General features: G+C 58.5%; 1 protein-coding gene across 1 annotated transcript in view; it reads right to left on the reverse strand.

The window, feature by feature from the left end:
* The window catches only part of SARDH (sarcosine dehydrogenase), a 61,376-nt gene that overhangs the window by 13,281 nt on the left and 31,638 nt on the right, over positions 1-16,457 (reverse strand). Inside the window, exons 13-16 of the mRNA XM_027104322.1 lie at positions 15,059-15,197; positions 13,447-13,560; positions 8,895-9,042; positions 5,220-5,313 (exon numbers count right to left, since the gene is read on the reverse strand). Coding sequence (XP_026960123.1) covers positions 5,220-5,313; positions 8,895-9,042; positions 13,447-13,560; positions 15,059-15,197 — 495 coding nt within the window. The remainder of the gene's footprint in view (positions 1-5,219; positions 5,314-8,894; positions 9,043-13,446; positions 13,561-15,058; positions 15,198-16,457) is intronic.

A 16,457-nucleotide genomic window follows, 5' to 3' on the forward strand; every position in this document is an offset into this window, starting at 1 on the left:
GGTGGTGATGGTGGTGATGGTGGTGGTGATGGTGATGGTGGTGATGGTGATAATGATGATGGTGGTGATGGTGGTGATGGTGGTGATGGTGGTGGTGATGGTGATGGTGGTGATGGTGACGGTGGTGATGGTGATAATGATGATGGTGGTGATGGTGGTGATGGTGGTGGTGGTGGTGATGGTGGTGATGGTGGTGGTGGTGATGGTGATGGGGGGGATGGTGATTGGAAACCACTTTTCAAAGATTCAGAATAAATAAAAGGTGTGATGCTCAAACCACACTTCACAAACTTGGCCGTCTCAGAGGATCAAAAAAAGAGCCACAGATTCCAAGCAGGTGGTGAACGCTATGGCCCACCCCCAGAAAGGCCCCGTCTGCACCTACAGACAACGGCAGGGGCCGCACGATCAGAACATCCTTGCAGAGAACGGACAGGGTTCTGCCCTGGAGGAGCTTCCAGAATCTCTGAAGCACACTCCTGGGAGTCCCTCTAAGCCACCCAACCTCATTCCAGCCACACTTTGTCCTTATACTTTCATGGCAAGAAGCTGTCACGGCCCCCCACGGGACACCCCTGAATAGTGGCCTTGGCCACCATGTCTCTCAGCTACACACCACCCCCGGCTCTCTAGGACACAGGTGAATTTGCACAAGATGTGCAAAGCGACTTTTTAGGTGACGGCTAAAACCCAGTTGGCAAACACAGGCTCTGTGAAGGTATGGGCATCCCACCTCTGTCTGTAGAATGCGTGGGGGTGGGAGAATGTTCCATCCCAGACTAATTGAATCTGAATGGTGTCACAGCAAGGACACACACAGTCAGGAAAAGAAATTCAATTTCCTTTTGACCTGCAATTAATTTTCAGGAAAAAATCGCTTTATCACCTTGTCTAAAGATGAGCTTCTAGCCCAGCACCTTATGCTTTCAGAAGGGGTCCCCGTCCTTAGTTGAGTCAGGGAGACACCGCGCCTCCCCTGGGAACCAGGCCAGGAACAGGCTTTCACTGGGAACCTCGCTGGCCTTGAGGACATCCGGTCAGCTGGCTGCCCAGGGGACAACTCCCGCCCTCTGTTCTTCCTCTAGGAATGCAAGGATCTTGCAAGCCTGGGGCTGGTCCAAGCATCGCAGAATTATCGCAAAACAACGGCACCGCTCGGCTGGAGGCGCCGCTCAGCCACGGCCGCCCACCCACGCGTTAGCCGTGAGCGTGGGTCACTGTGGGCGGCGGCGGGGTCCTGCTCACCCACCCTCGGGCAGGATCTGTGGTTCTGGGCTCTGACCCTCATCATTTTCCGCGTATCCCTCGTGACCCGGAGGCCTTCCCGATGACTCAGACACACATATTCCTCTCCTGCATCTGGTTGGCTGGCATCCAATTATCTCCCATAAAGGCTTGGCCCCGAGCTCCGGGCCCAGCATCGCAACATTGACGGAACCGGTGTCAACACATGACGATATTATTTAGGAGAATATGAAATTCCCCCTGGATCCAGAGAGCATGCAGGATATGGACAGACTTACAGGACAGGCCAGAAAAGATTTTGGTCATTGTCTAAACTTTGTGCTACAGATGGGGAAACTGAGACCCAGAGAGGTGGTCCCACAGAGGCCGGGGCAGGACCAGAAACCAGGCCTGCTGGCCCCCAGCTCTGCTGGGCGCTGAGGTGATGGCGCTCCCGGACCCCCGGATCCCGGGCTGACCCGGTTCCCGCCTCCCCGCCTGCCTGTGAGGCCACCTTGTGTGGGGGCCAGGGCGGTGGCCAGCGCAGGTCCCATGGCCCAAGTCCTGCTGGCCGCTGACTTCCCCATCCCTCTCGCCGGCCAGTGGATGGGAAGGCCTTTGTGCCCCTGGCCTGGACCGTCTGGGAACTTGTGTCTTGGGTCACTGTGAGGTCGGCAAAAACCGTAACACGGACACAAAGGAGCCACAGTCTAGCCTTTGGGGCCCTCGGGAGAAGGCGCGGTCGCCAAGGCAGGACTGGAGTCCCCCTGCGAACGTCTTCCTCTTCACCCCCACGTCAGCTGCTGAGCAGTGGCGGCTCCTCTCACCGCCCAGGCCCTCGCTCCGACGCAGGCTGGGCTAGGGCTGCAGCGTCCTTCCCGTCCCCCAACCTCAACTAGGCTGTGAGCCTGTGGAGGGCCAGGCCCGTGTCTTCCAGCCCAGAGCCCTGACCTGGCAGGCTCCCAGCCAACACGTCCAGAATTAATTCTAGGGAGAGCGTTGGGGAGCTCGGCACTGGGATAGAGCCTTCAGTTTGGAAGGGATGCTGGAACTCAGCTGGGCATCCAGATTGGCCATGTATGAGCCGACGGGCCAAATCCCTCAGGTAGCGACTGGCCTTGGACAGCTCTGTGCTTCTCCCCGACCCTGCCCCAAAGGCCTCGGGGACAGAAAATACCAAATGACTGCTGAACGGCCAGGAAGGCTGGGACCACGTCCCTGGGATGCCTCTGTCTCTGGGTTCTGAGGAATGTGTCATAGGTCAAAAATCAGAGTCACAAAAGGCCCACCAGCGAGGCAAGCCCACCACAGGGTTATTCCAAGGAGAAAAAGCAGCCCAACCACATGTCCTGCTCAGCGGAGAGGATGACCCGACGTTCAGAGTGGTTCTCAGGCAGTATTTCAAGGAACAGGAAAACTATCACAGCAACTGAGTAAGAGAACAAGGCCGAACGTGCAAACTATATACATGGGATGACCTTGCTTCTGTTTTAAAATTTACAGGCAGAGATTAGGGAGAGAAGATGGAAGCAAGTACACTGTCAACCTTGGCTTTCTCTCTGGTGGAATTAGAGGGGTTTTTGTTTGTTCTTATTTTACTAATATTCCCTATTTATAGTGAAACCACCCATCAACTCTTCAGCCAGACTCTGTGGCAGGTGAGAAAGGGAAGTCTCAGAGAGGTCAAGGGTCACGCCCAAAGGGGTCATGTCAGTGGTGAGGTCTGCACCCAGGCCCTGCACACTGTGTACTGTGGCTGGAAACAGAGACACGAGCAGTAAGGTGCTTTTGACTAAACCAGTAAAGCCGGTTCCAGAGGAGGAGGCGGAGAGAAGCAGCCCGTGTATGTCCTGCACCCCACGTATCCCACCCCTGTGCCTGTTACCCCACGCAGGAGTTCATCCTGGAGTCTGACCTCTGCTTCCACCGGCCAGAGCCCCGGCCCAGCCCGGCTCCTGGAGGCCAAGGTGCAGCCAGACGGCCGTGGGCCAGGCCTGGGGCGGCAGCCAGGGCCGGGAAGGGTCAGCCCCCATTGCAGCCCGTTGTCCAAGACTAAGGCCCAGGTGCCTCGCTGCAGCGACCCTCAGCTGGCAGGGGAAGCGCTCCCACCTGGTCCTCTCCCACACAAACCCCGGAACCACACACAGGCTGAGCCAGCGCCAAGCTCCCAGCTCCCCCTCCCACTTCACAAGTCAGGACGCCGCCCCAGACAGGGCTGGGCGCTGCATGGACCCCACGGGGGCCGAGAGGGCCAGGGCTGCAGTCGGGGCGGGCCAGACGCCACTGTGGCCTGGGGTGGAGCTGTGCCATTCCCTCAAAACGCACGCCCTCTCTGGTCCCGGCAGGCAGCTTTGTACCAAGCAGGCAGGAAGCAAGCTAGACAGAGACATCCCCAGTTTCCTGCCCCCCAGCACAGCCTCCAGAGAGGGAAAGCAGACCAGAGCCGGGCCAGCGCTCCTCGGCTCTGCAGAGCTGCTTTTATCTAGTTTCTCCTGGCAGCCTCCTTTCTGATGTCATTGAAACATTGTTTACTTGCTTAACGGGACCCAGATTCCTCTGACCTCCAGCCCCTCTGCAGGCCAGGATCACAAACATCCCTTAGCACTTTCCCCCCCAAACCCCCCAGATGAACACGAAGGAAGTAGAAGAGGGGGAAGTGCCCCTGAATCCGGCTGTCTGTCCACCCACCCCCTCCTTAAGGCCACCTCCGTGTTACTGACATATTCATGCGCTTTTTATGTTTCATTAGCTGGGGGCGGGCCTGGGCAGTCCATCCAACTTCTCTGAGCTCAATTCAGGGAAACATCCGTCCTGGGGGTAACATTTCCTACGTCGGGAGCTGCTGTAAGACCTCGTTCAACGCACCTGGCTGTGACTGCACACCTGCTAACAGGGCAATCACAGAGCAGCACCTCCTCCCCTGCCCCACCCCCTCTTCCCCTGCCATGGCAGTGCTGCCTCTGTGTGGCCACGTCTGGACACAGTTTTGGTTGTCACATCTGGGGGTGCTCCTGGCATCAAGTGGGTGAGGCCAGGCACGCTGCTCCACACACTGCGATGACCGGGATGCGCCCCCTGCCCCGCCAGAATATCTGTTCCAAAACGTCACCGACAGTGCTGAGGCTGGGAAGCCCTTGCTAGAACCTTCCACACTGTCGTGAGTGTTAAGCACTAAGGACTCGTGAGTCACATGCTTTGTGCCTGGCGCCTCGCGAGCCCTCGGCTGGCAGCGGCTGAGGTCACCTTGACCGCCTTCTCCTCACCTTGCCCTCGGGAAGTCAGGGTGGAGAACACGATGCTCATTTTCCTAAAAGGACACAACGGCCCAGGAGTAGGGCCTGACCAGAGCTGGACCCGGGACCCCGGCCCCAGGGTCTCTGAGGACATTGAGTCCGCTGCGGCCCTGATACTGTCCACAGTCTCAGAAGCTTCCGGTCCTGGGACCCGGCCTTCTGGAGCTGGGGGAAGGGCAGGGGCTGCTCCCCGGGGCCTGGCGGTGCACCCCGAGCGGCCCCTCCCCTCTCCCGCAGTGCGGGGGGCTGGGAAGGGGGAACACTCCAGAGGACAGGCCGCCTCCTCAGGACACGCAGACCTCCGGAGCAGCGTAATTGCTTGGCTGTCCCCAGCGCTGTCATCTCCAGGGAGGCGCAGGAAATGCCCTGATCTGGGAGGGCGTGCCCTTGCCTCCGAGGAGCGGACACTGGGGGCGGCTTCACAGGTGGCAAGTCCCTGGCAGAAGCTTGGGACTGAGCCCCTCAGCGTGCGCCAGACACCGGGTGGGGGGCACAGGTGATACCTGACTTTGACCCCCGTTCCTCGTCTGAGGCCCTAACAGCCTGCGGGCAGGACATGTGGTCCCCACTTCACAGTAGGGAACCAGGGTCCAGGGAGGTCCACAGACGTGCCCAAGGGCACACGACTCCCAAGCCCCGGGTTTGTTCCCTTGCAGCTGCTGCCCCCTACAGCCCAGGGGACAGCGGCCAGGTGGTACCTACCAGGTGCCCGGCGGCTCTCACCAGCTTGTGAGTGAACAGCGGGAAGGCCTCATTGCTCAGGTCTGCATCGAGCACTTCCTGGAGAATGGCCCGGCTGTAAGCGAGAGCAAGGTCGGTCAGTCAGTCGGTCAACAAACACCTGCCCAGCCCTCCTGGGTGTGTGGCCTGGCTGGAGACGCACTGGGGACACAGCAGTGAGGAGGACGGGGCCCTGTCCTCACGGGGCAGACCGCCAACAAACATGCTAGTAATAAAACACACCAAGAGGGAGACGCACCCCAAATCCAGTCAGATAAGAAAGGCACCTTCATCAGAGCAGGAACAACCAAGCCCTGGGCAGAGACACGACTCAGAGATGGGCGCTCGCAAGCTCTCCTTTCTCAGATGGGGGAACCAAGGCCTGGCAGTTATCTAGCCAGCTAACGCCCCTCGTGCCACAGGCCCCCGAGGGCAGGGCCCGCCCTCCTCAGCTCCCCTGCCCTGCTGGCCCGGCAGTCTGGCTCTCATGCTGGACCTCTCGGTGTCCGTGGAAACCTTCAGTTCCTGGGCACCGTGCCCCCTGCCTCCCTCCAGGACTTAGTTGACTCTTGCTCCCCTGCATGTTTCCACCGGGTGCCCTGGCCCCAGTTTAAAGTTTTGTTATCCTTCAGGGTTGGCGCATCCGTCACCTCCTACAAGAAGGCCTCCCTGGTTCCCTGAGTCTGGGTCAGGTTCCCGCCCCCCCCCCCCCCCCCCCCCGCCCCCCGTCTGCGCTCACCGCCCTGATATGTCTCCTGCCCGGGTACCTCTCACACTGGTTGTATTGATACTTGCCCCCACTGAACCAGGAGCTCTGTGCCAACAGGGCCCCTATGCCTGGCACAGAGAGGACAACTGGTAAATAGGGCTGATTGAAAATGGGCTGGCTTTGCACTGCAGGGCCAGCTCCCCATCGGCAGGAGACAGCCCCACCATTTCTGCCTCGCAGGGGTCCCAGCCAGTGCCCAGAAACGCGTCTGAGGCGAATCCCCAGCCCCACGGTGCCGGGAGCTGCCCGCCCACGCCTGCCCGAGGTGCCCAGCGTGCTGCAGTGTGTCAAGATCCTTATGTAACACCCCGGCGCCCACGTGGCGCCAGCCCCCGGAGAACCCACACCCAGTCCTTAAGAAGCCCATCCTCTCCGCGGCCCTGGGCGGATAGGGCCAGGGCTGCTCCCTGGTCTTCCCAGCAGGGGAAGGAGGAAGGAGGCTGGAGCTGCCACCCGGGGCCGGCGTGGCCTTAGCAGTGCCAGGGGTGCCCCAGCTCGGGCACCGACCTGGGCAGGCAGGTCTGCCAAGCACGGGTCGGGGTGCAGGAGGCTGTGCCTCTCCCAAGAGGGCACCGGCTCCGGTCAGAGAGCAGGTTCAGGTCCTGCTTCCTTCACTCACTCCCACCCCAGCCTCGCCTCAGTCCCCTCGTCCGCTCCAGGAGGGCAGCGATGCCACCTCACGGGGCCCTTGTGAGGGGGCAGCCACCAGAAAGCACGCGGCAAGCGCCACGGCACTGACAGCTACGATGGTAATCACTGTTCCCCGCCGTGTCTCCCCAGTCACGTGTGACCTCTTGAGCTTAAGGTAATTAGGGTAAAACATTCTGTCCCACGGCCACATGTCAAGGCCTCAGTGGCCGCATACAGCTTAGTGGCTACTGTACTGGACCACCAATTATGGAATGTTTCCAGAAAGTTCTATCGGTCAGCAGGTCATACAGCATCTCCCATGGTCCAGGTGCCACGCCGAATGCTTTCCACCTGACAGCTCAGAAAGTTTAGCCCTTGTCAGCGGTGCTGGTAACATTATTATTCATACAAGAAACTTTGGGTTATTTTTGAAAGAGCGAGGACAATTTGGGGGAGAAAGCTAAGAAGTTACCACGAGGAGGAGAGCTTGTCTTCCTGCCCTGGCAGCTGTCACTTGCCACCCTCCTTGAGCAGCTTCTAATGAGGCTGGAAGAGGCTGGCCTGTCCTCCCGGGGCCACACCTCGATCTGTCTGTCTGGTACCCCCTCCCTCCCCTGCCCGCTCACCCCCACCACCAAACCAAAAATGGCCCACTCCCTGGCCAAGGTCGCAGCGCAGATGAAGCTGAGGCTTCCGAGGATGGCCTCGAGCTCAGGAGGCCAGGACGCCCACCCCCGTTCAGCCCAGAGATGCGGAGGTCAGTGTGGGGAGAGGAACCCCACACACTGGACCCATTGACCACCTGGACACAGCTCATCACTCTCCGTCAGAATCCCTGCTTCACCTGGCCCCTGAGGCTCCTCACACCTGCCGGCCTCCTACTCCCTGGCCCAGAATCAGAGACCCCGTTAAAGCCCTTCTTCTGCTCAGTTCCCTCTCCTGGAGGAGTCGCCTCTGTACCTGTAGGCTCTCGCCTCCATTGCCCTCTGAGCATGTCTCCTATGGCCCTGGCCTCACTTTTCCTCCTGCCACAGGGCCTTTGCACCTGCTGCCTCCTCTGCCTGAAACACTGTCCCTTCAGAGAGCTCCAAGCCTTGACCCCTCATTTCCCGCAGTGTCCCCTCCAAGGGCCCCCTAATAAATATTGCTTTTCATGAGAAGCCTGAAGTCCAGCACTTGACGGTTAAGGTACACAACCAGCCGTGATTCGGAGAGCACGTACCGCGTGTGCCGTGTGCCTCTGTGCGAGACGATGCGTGCTCAGAGCCAGCTACACTCCGCCCGGGAGGGGAGGGCCGCCAGTCCAGGACCCAGCGGGGGTGCTGCAGGCTGGGCCAGTTCCAAAGAACCAGGGGAAATGGACCCCGTGGCGGGGCCTGCGCGCACTGGCTGGGACCCTGGCATGGCCCCGGCTGACAAGGACGTCCCGTGGACACGGCCATGCTGCATCTAAGCGCCAGCTTTGGGATAACCTGGCTGGAGGCGCACCGTCCTCTCTTCTTCACCAATAAGAATAAAAATACTTCTAACCACCTCCAAGGACTGTGATCAGGACTGGAGGAGATGTTGGTACATCCCAGGCCCCTGGCTGGTCGATGTCAACACGCTGTGCTTCCCCTCTTATCCCCTATCCCCCCGTCCCCTCTCCAAAGCGCAGCCAGAGGGATCTTTCCAACGTGCACAGCTGCTCAGGTGCCCCTTTGCCTAAGACCGTCGTGTGGCTCCACGCACAAGCTGGCATCCGAGGGCTTTCCAGGAGCTGATTCCTCCTGGGTGGGAACACAGCTCAGTAAACGCTCACAGAATGGATTCAGGAGTGAAGGATCGTCTGTAGACCTAGTCATTGGGGGCGTTTAGGGAGCAGCAGGCCACCTCTTGGTGTAGAGTGTTATTCTGAGCCCAGGTAGCACGTGGAACCCCAGTCTGGCTCTGCCCCCCTAGAGATGGCGCACATGATTCCTAGTCTGTATCAGCTGTCCAGAGACACCCTCGCTGGCCCTTCCATGACCACTGAATCCTCACGTACTGATTCACGGTGAGGTTCAGTCTGAGTCCTTTATTAAGGGCTTTTCTGTATTCTAGTCCTTCGAAAAGCGTCCTTCTGGTGTGGCCTCTCTGAGGTCGCTGGCACGTTGAGCTTACTGACCACAATGTCCCATTCTGAAGCAGTAAGTGGTTCTGCCCCGGGCCCCAGATAGAGGGCCGAGGGCCCAGGGCCCAGGGGCACCCCGGTGCCTGGCTCCCCGCCCTCTCCTCACCTGGCTGGGCCCTGGACGCTGATCAGGCCCAGGTCCTCGGAGCTGTCGACAAGCTGGCACCGGAACCTCCGGTCCTGCAGCACCGTGGTGATGTGGGACCAGTTGTGCTGGGCCACAGCCCCGCCCACGGCCAGGTAGTAGCCGTCCCCTGGAGGAGAAGCACGGGACTCAGCGCAGGACTGTGGGACGGAGGAGGCGGGGCAGAGGGGATGGCCCGAGGCCTCGTGGAGAAAACAAACACTCTTTCCTTGAAAGTGAACGACAGAGGCCCAAGTGATGGGGACACTCCCAAGGGACCCTGGCTTCTCATCACCCGCAGGACGAAACGTGGGGAGGAGGGGCTGGGTGCGGGACCGCCTGAGGCTGCACGCGTCAAGGGAGCATTTTCTGGGAGAGTCTGAGGATTTCTCCCACTTCTCAAAGGGTTTGTGGTCCAAGAAAGCGTAAGAGCTCCCAGCGCCATCACGCCGTGGGGAGATTGAGTCCCACCTCAGCTGCCAGTGCTGGGCGAGCTTGGACAAGCCTCTTTCCTTCTCTGAGCCTCAACGTCCTGACCAGCTCCCGTTTCTCTTCACATTCCCATGGCCCCCCGGTCTCTAGGATCCCTGCCATGGCCTTATGGGGGCTGGTGTCGAGCCGGGGCGTTACAGGCAACACACCGTTGATCCTTCAGAGGGGACTGACACTCGTCACCACCCTCGGGAAAAGGAGACTGAGGTTCAGAGAGGTCACACGGTGTGAGAAGACTGGCCTCTGTCCAGCTCTGAGTCCACGGCCTGTGGACCATCCACTGGGCCATGCTGCCACCCGGGTACTGCTGAGTGGAGGGGAGCTCACCTTGGCCCAGTGTCCTGGGAGAGCCACTGCCCCGGGGGGCTGTGACCTCAGACAGCTGTGTGGCCCTGGACCCCTCATGCAGCCTGCCTGAGCCTCCGAAATGTCATCTGCAATTTGGGGTGAAGGCACCTCACCCGCGGGGATGCTGTGAGATTCAGCCACTGTGTGTGCCCTGGGCGGGCAGGCTCTCACTGACTACTCCCCCCGTGACCTGGTGGAGGTGGCAGGCCTGGAAGGGGCTTCGCTCCTCTGCATTTTCTATGCGCCCTTCTCCCCATCCCATTCCCTCTCTTCCTTCCTTCCTTCCAGCAGGGCTCCCCCCATCTCAGAGTGATGGGACCCAGTCAATCCCTGACTTCCAACCTCAGTTTCTGCATCTGTACAATGGGAATGAGGCCAGAACCCCCCGCCACCTCACAAGGCTGCTGGGGTGATTGAAGGAGCTATGGCGGCACCAGGAGCCCAGCTTGGGGCTCAGGAACCAGGAACCGGGATGGTTACGCACTGGGACACTCATCTCCCTCCCCGGGGGTCCGGTCCTGCCCAAGGGCTGCTTCTCTCAGCTTTCCGCGCCATTCACTCTGGGCCCCGCCGGGGGCCGGCCTGGCACCAGCCCCCAGCCCACTCTGGGCACATCTGGCATGGGAGGGGGGCAGCAGCTCTCGGGGAGGCTACGGAGTCTGGAGAATCCTGCCTAGACGCCCTTCCGCACACTGGCCCCCACTCCCCGAGGCTTCCACAGCAGTGGAACAGCATGTCATTGTGATCATAGGTGCGGGCACCTACTATAATTGAAAAAGAGACACGCCCCACTTTGCTTCTCCAGCAGGGGAGCGTGAAGCTCGTAGCAGAGCCCAGACGGGGACAGGGGATGGGGTGGGGGGGCCTGGGACCTCTGCTCCCTCCCCAGAAGCACTCGCTGGCTGGGCTCTGATGGAAGGTCCTGGAGCTGGGACCGGTCAGGCCACCACACCTGGAAGCGTGAAGCTGGGAACCCTTTGCCCCCTCCAAGCCAGGGTTCCACCAGCAGCAGCCGGGGGGAGAGCAGAAGAGCCCCTGGCTTTGCCATCAGTCCCCCACGTGGAGACCCCAGCCAGAGCCCTGGTCGTCCTCCCGCCCCGTCCAGGTGACCTCTGGCACATCCCTGACCTCGTCACCCCACGTTCTGTGTGCCCGTCTGCGCCCTCAGTCCTGGCTGTCCATCCAGACCCAACTCAAAGGCCAAACAAACAAGCTGATCCCCAAGGATCCCCTGCTACCTGGGCTGGGGGCTCTCGGGACGCTGGATTGAGAACACCTCTGAGGATCGAGTCTCCAGCAGCATCCTCTACCCCAGCGCCCGGAGCACGCTCCGTGGGCCCCGCGGGGCCCCGCCCGTCTGCAGCCATGCCGAGGCCCCTCCCAGGGGGACCCGAGCGTTAACTGAAGCCACCTGGTTACCACAGACGGCGGCTGCTGGGCCTGGCCTCCTCTGGGCCGCTGTCTCTCCTGAAAAACATCGTGAAGCGCCCAGGGCCGGGTCCAGCCCACACGGCGGACATGGCAGGGAGGGCGGTCAGAGGGCAGGCTCCAGGGCCCTGGCTCGGGCCGGGAGCTGTGGACTTTATTTGGTACTTTTCAGAATTGTCCAGATGTTTCCTACAGGTATGTACTCCCTTTGTGGTGTAAAATACTGTTCAAAATACTGTTCAAAATCACATTTAAGATGGACAGCTGCTTTATACACAACCTTGATCACACGCGAAACGCACATCCTCTTGTCTTAATGGTGATCTGACCTAACAGGTGTAAACACGCGCACTGAATGGACATGCATGTTCACAGCAGGAACAGTACCGCTTTTTTAAGGCTGAAAATACAAGGTCCGTATGTGGGTTTTCTGTGCTTAGCGGTGAAGCCGGGACCTTTAGCTCCACAGACCACTGTGACTTGCTTGTCATCTGCACACGCCCTGGCAGGTCAAGAACCCACCAAGTGCAAACCTCCCCACCAGGCGGCCGTTTAACTTGAGGCAGACGCCCCCAGCGTCCAGGAGAAACATCTCCGGGGTCCATTCACACCTCCCCTTCCCCTCCTCTCAGAGCCTGCTCTTCCCGCCCTGGCAGGCGAGTTCTCCTCCAGGGCCAGGAATCCACCAGACTCATCGGGAAGGGCACAAGAAGCTGCCCCCTTGGGCCGTGGCTCAGCGTACAGAGCCTTGGTGACAACTCCCCCCGGTGACGGGGACTAGTTTCCAGGTGGGGAAACAAGCTCAGGGAGGCTGCTCCCCAGCCCTCCTGGCACCCCCAGACTCTCGCTCAACTCCCTGCAGCAGCTCAGGGAGGTGGGTCATTTGTCTCCACTTCACAGATGGGGAAACTGAGGCTCAGAGAGGCGGGCCCCGAGCCAGGCAGTGGCAGAGCCAGGATTTCAGGGACCTGCACACTCACTGGGGTCCCTCTGTTCTGTCTCCCCAGCTAGACTCGCTGTCTAAGGATGGCAGCTGTGGCTGGACCGGGCCTCCCCTCTCCTGGGGGATGAAGGCCAAAGTTTCCAGCGGCCCTTGTCAAAATGCCCCTCTCCGCCCAGCTCCTCACAGGATCCTCCCGCGTTCTTTCCTCCACACCTTTCTAGCAGGTGGCTCGTATCCATCCTTCGAGGCTCAGGCCAGACATCACCTCCTCCAGGAAACCTTCCTCATCCTGGCTCACCTGCTTCCCATGGCCTCCCATAATCCTCACTCTTTCCCACCCCCTCACAATCCCACCCAGTGTTCTATCGGGCTTTTCCTGCACCTCCCTCTCCCAGTGCCCAGGCCAGACCTCGCCCCCCTCCTCCGTGACTGAGTCCCACGCAACTGAATGGCCAGCAGCACTGAGCCAGGCCGGGAGCTGGGGCCGCCAGGTTTCCTGAACGGGCTGACAGTGACCCTTCCCCCGACGGTACAGTGCAGCCGCACAGAGAGCAGCACAGTTGAATCCTTTCTCCCCTGCAAATCCAGTGTCCCAGAGGTGGCAAGGGGGCCCCTTCTTGGAGAGAGGGGATGCTCCCCACGCTCTGTGAAGCTTAGCCATTGCTACTCTTCCCTGACAGAGACAGGCTTGCAGCACTAGAGATTCGACTGCTCCCATGTGAACCAAGGGGTGGGTCGGGGAGGTGAACTGATGGGGGCAGATCTGGCTCAGCATAGTCAGACCTGTGCAAACAAGGGGTACGAGTAATGAGCTCCCCGTCACAAGAGGCATGCAAGCAGAAGCAGAGGGCCTGCAGAGGGCAGTGTGGGTGTCAGCTTGGGCACAGAGCTGGATATCTTCTAAGGACCTGCCCCAGTCTGAGACTGAGAGTTACACGGGAACGGAGACAGCCAATTCAGCATAGATGCCGGTGTCAGAAGGAGCTAAGTTCTCCACGAGGGAGGCGTGGCCTTATCCTCGGCTCACTCTCTTCCGGGCAGGTGAGCTGAGCACGCGCACGCTGTGGCCACTCCGAAACCCCGCGGGACGGGCAGGTTCAAAGGCATAATCATTGAGCGCTGGAAGCCCAGCATCGTTGCCTGAACAAAGGCCGCATTCAGCCTGAAGCGAGACCTCTGAGCTCCCAGGCCCTGACTGCGGCGGGCACACGCGTGACTCCAGAGCAGCCTCGACAGCCCCCCCCAGTGCGTCCTGCGTCGGCGGCCGCCTCACCGAGCGGGGCTGCGTCGAGGGCACTGCTGGATCCTCGAGGCATCGCTTACCTTCAAAGGCAGGGGCCAGCGGGGAGGGCTGGGGGCTGGGGGCAAGGCGGCTGACGGTCAGGTCGCTCTCGGTGCCCCCGCGGTGGTTCAGCATGCAGGTGTACACCGTGGAGCCTGCGGACAGGATGAAGACCCCAGAATGTGGGAGCCATTTAGCGGGGCGGCCCCTCAGCTCAGGGTAACCCTTGGTCGGATACCCTAGGGGGACAACCTTGAAAGGCCCCTCGTCTCAGTGATGCCACCAAGACTGAATGACCCAGAGAGGGATGGGCAGGTCACCCAGCACTGCCATGCCCAGAGGAGGAAGGGTCAGGAGGGAGGCTTCTTTCTTCTAGAAATGCCTCGAATCCCTCCCTCCCACCCACCCCACCCCCACGCTGGGACGTCTTTAAGGGCAGGATTTATATCTCATTCATTGGGCGTTCCTAGCACCATGCCTGGCACAGCAGAAGCTCCTTGAATGGCTGATGAACAAATGAGTATGCAAAAGGAAGTAGATGGATGGATGAGAGAATGCGGAGGTGGGGAGAGGGTGGGGGGAAGCACGGATGGAAGGAGGGGACAGGTGGGTGGGTAGAAGGGTGTTGGCATGATGAATGGGACGCGGGGGATTAAGGAGAGGTGAGTAGCAGGTACATGTGAGGCGGGGAGCAGGTGGGTTGGCTGGATAAATGGTATAATGGGTTGAACTGTGACCCCCAGAATGGTATGTTGAAGTCCTAACCCCCAGTCCCTGTGAATGGACCTTATTTGGAAATAGGGTCTTTGCAGATGGGATCATGCTAGGGTGATCAGAGGTCATCAGGGTGGGGCCCTAATCCAACGTAATTGGTGCCCTTAAAAGAAGAAGAAAACGCAGGGAGAAGGCCGTGTGACTCAGAGGCAGAGATTGGAGCAACATGGTTGAAAGCCATGGACGGTGGCCACGGCCAGAAGCCAGGAGGGGCAAAAAGGAGGGATTCTACGTTCTTGGGATCACGGCCCTGAGTTTGAACTTCCAGCCCCAGGCTTGTAAGACAACACATTTAGGTTGTTTAAAGCCACTCAGTTTGTGGTACTTTGTTACAGCAGCTCTAGGAAACTAATAGCGATGGGGCTGGGTGAGTTTGGGGTTGGGTGGATGGGGATGCGTGATAAAAAAGGAGAGGCATATCCCAAACATTGCATGGGACATACTTACACTAAGAAGTTATTCATCCTTTATTTAGAATTCAAATGGCACTGAACACCCTGTGTTTTTGTTTAATTCTAGAAACCCTACTTGGGGAGAGCATTCCTAGGGGGGGAAGTGGACAGGTTCCGCAGCCCCAGGAGACTGTTCTGAGGACTTGCTGCCTGGAACCCTGTCTGGAACAAAGTAAAAGTGGGGGTGGGGGCAGGGGGGAGGATGGAGGAGGAGACAGAGGGTAGAGGAAGGGAGGAAGGAGGAGGGGCCTGGGGCCAGGGCTCGGCCAGGAGGGCAGAGGGGTCTGGACACGGGGACCCAGGGCCAGGCCCCGGGGTGGAGCCATGAGCCAGATGAGCCCAGAGAGGACAGGGTTAGCTCGCTGTCTCGTCTCAGTGCCTGGGGCTGCACCGAAGTGGGAAAGCGTGGCCCACCTGGGCTCCGTACCTGGGGCCCGGCTGACATCGGCCGAGAAGAGCCAGTCGGCGGCCTTCCTCGCGTCCAGGCCCACCAGGTAGAACTTCCCGAAGTAGGACATGTCAAACACAGCAGCGGCCCCTCTGCAGGCCAGACACTCCTTCCTGATCTGAAAAGTTCCAGAGGTGGGGTGCTGTGTGGGCTCCGGGACCTGACTCCTCCCCCAGACCCTGGGCCCTTGGCTGCCGTCCTGCTCCGAGAGCCCCTCCTGCCTTCCCCCCCTCTAGCTAGGAACACACGGTGACCATCCTTTTCAAGCACAGGAGACACTCTCCAGGGTAGACCAGAAGCCATAAAACAAGACGATAAATTCAAACGGGTTAAAATCATACAAAATATGTTCTTTGACCACAGTGGAATCAAATTAGAAATCAATAGTGGAAGAAAAATCGGGAAATTCACAAATAAGTGAAGTTAGACAACGCAGTCCTAGACAACCAACGGATCAAAGAGAAAGGGAATTAGAAAACACTTGGAGATGAATGAACATGAAAATACAACTTATGCTGACTGATGGGATGAAGCTAGTGCTGTGCTCACGGAAGTTTTCCACCTGCAAGAGCTCTCCAGTCAGTAACCTCACTTCTCCACTTTGAGAAACTAGAAAAGGAGAGCAAATTAAGCCCAAAGTAGGCAGAAGGCAAGGCAGGCAGAAGCAAAGACATACTAAAGATTAGAAAGGAAATAAATGAAATCTTGAAAAACAGAGAAAATCAGCAAAATTGAAAATTGTTTCTTTGAAAAGATCAACAAAATTGGCAAATCACTAGCTAGACTGACCAAGAAGAAACAGCGAAGACTCGAAGTACTGAAATCAGGAATGAAAGAGGGGTATCACTAACCAATTTATAGCAAAGGATTTTAAGGAATACTGTCAACAGCTGTCCACCAACAAATTTGACATGAAATGCAATTCCTAGAAAGACACAAATTACTGAAGCCGACTGAAGGGGAAATAGTCTGAATCCATCTATAATAAAAAAGAGACTTAATTAGTCATTTAAAACTCCCCACAAAGAAAAGCCCAGGTCCAGATGGCTTCACTAGTGTATTTTACCAAACATTCAAAAAAGAATTAATACCAATTCTTCACAAACTCTTCCCAAGAGGCCAGCACTACCCCTGATGCCAAAACCAAAGACCTCATAAGAAAACTACAGAGCAAAATCCTTCATGAATACAGATACAAAAACCTCAACAAAATACTAGCAAACTAAATCCAACAACATATAAAAAGGATTACACACCACGATCAAGTGGGATTATCCCAGGAATGGGAGGCTGCTTTACCACCCCAAAATCAATCGACGTAATGTACCATCTTCATGGGATAAAGAACAAAAACCAAATGATCATCTCAATAGATGCA

The sequence above is a fragment of the Aethalodelphis obliquidens genome, unplaced genomic scaffold (genome assembly GCF_003676395.1).
Source record: "Aethalodelphis obliquidens isolate GAN/ISIS:26980383/991018 unplaced genomic scaffold, ASM367639v1 scaffold7, whole genome shotgun sequence".
In the NCBI taxonomy this organism is placed as follows: Eukaryota; Metazoa; Chordata; class Mammalia; order Artiodactyla; family Delphinidae; genus Aethalodelphis; species Aethalodelphis obliquidens.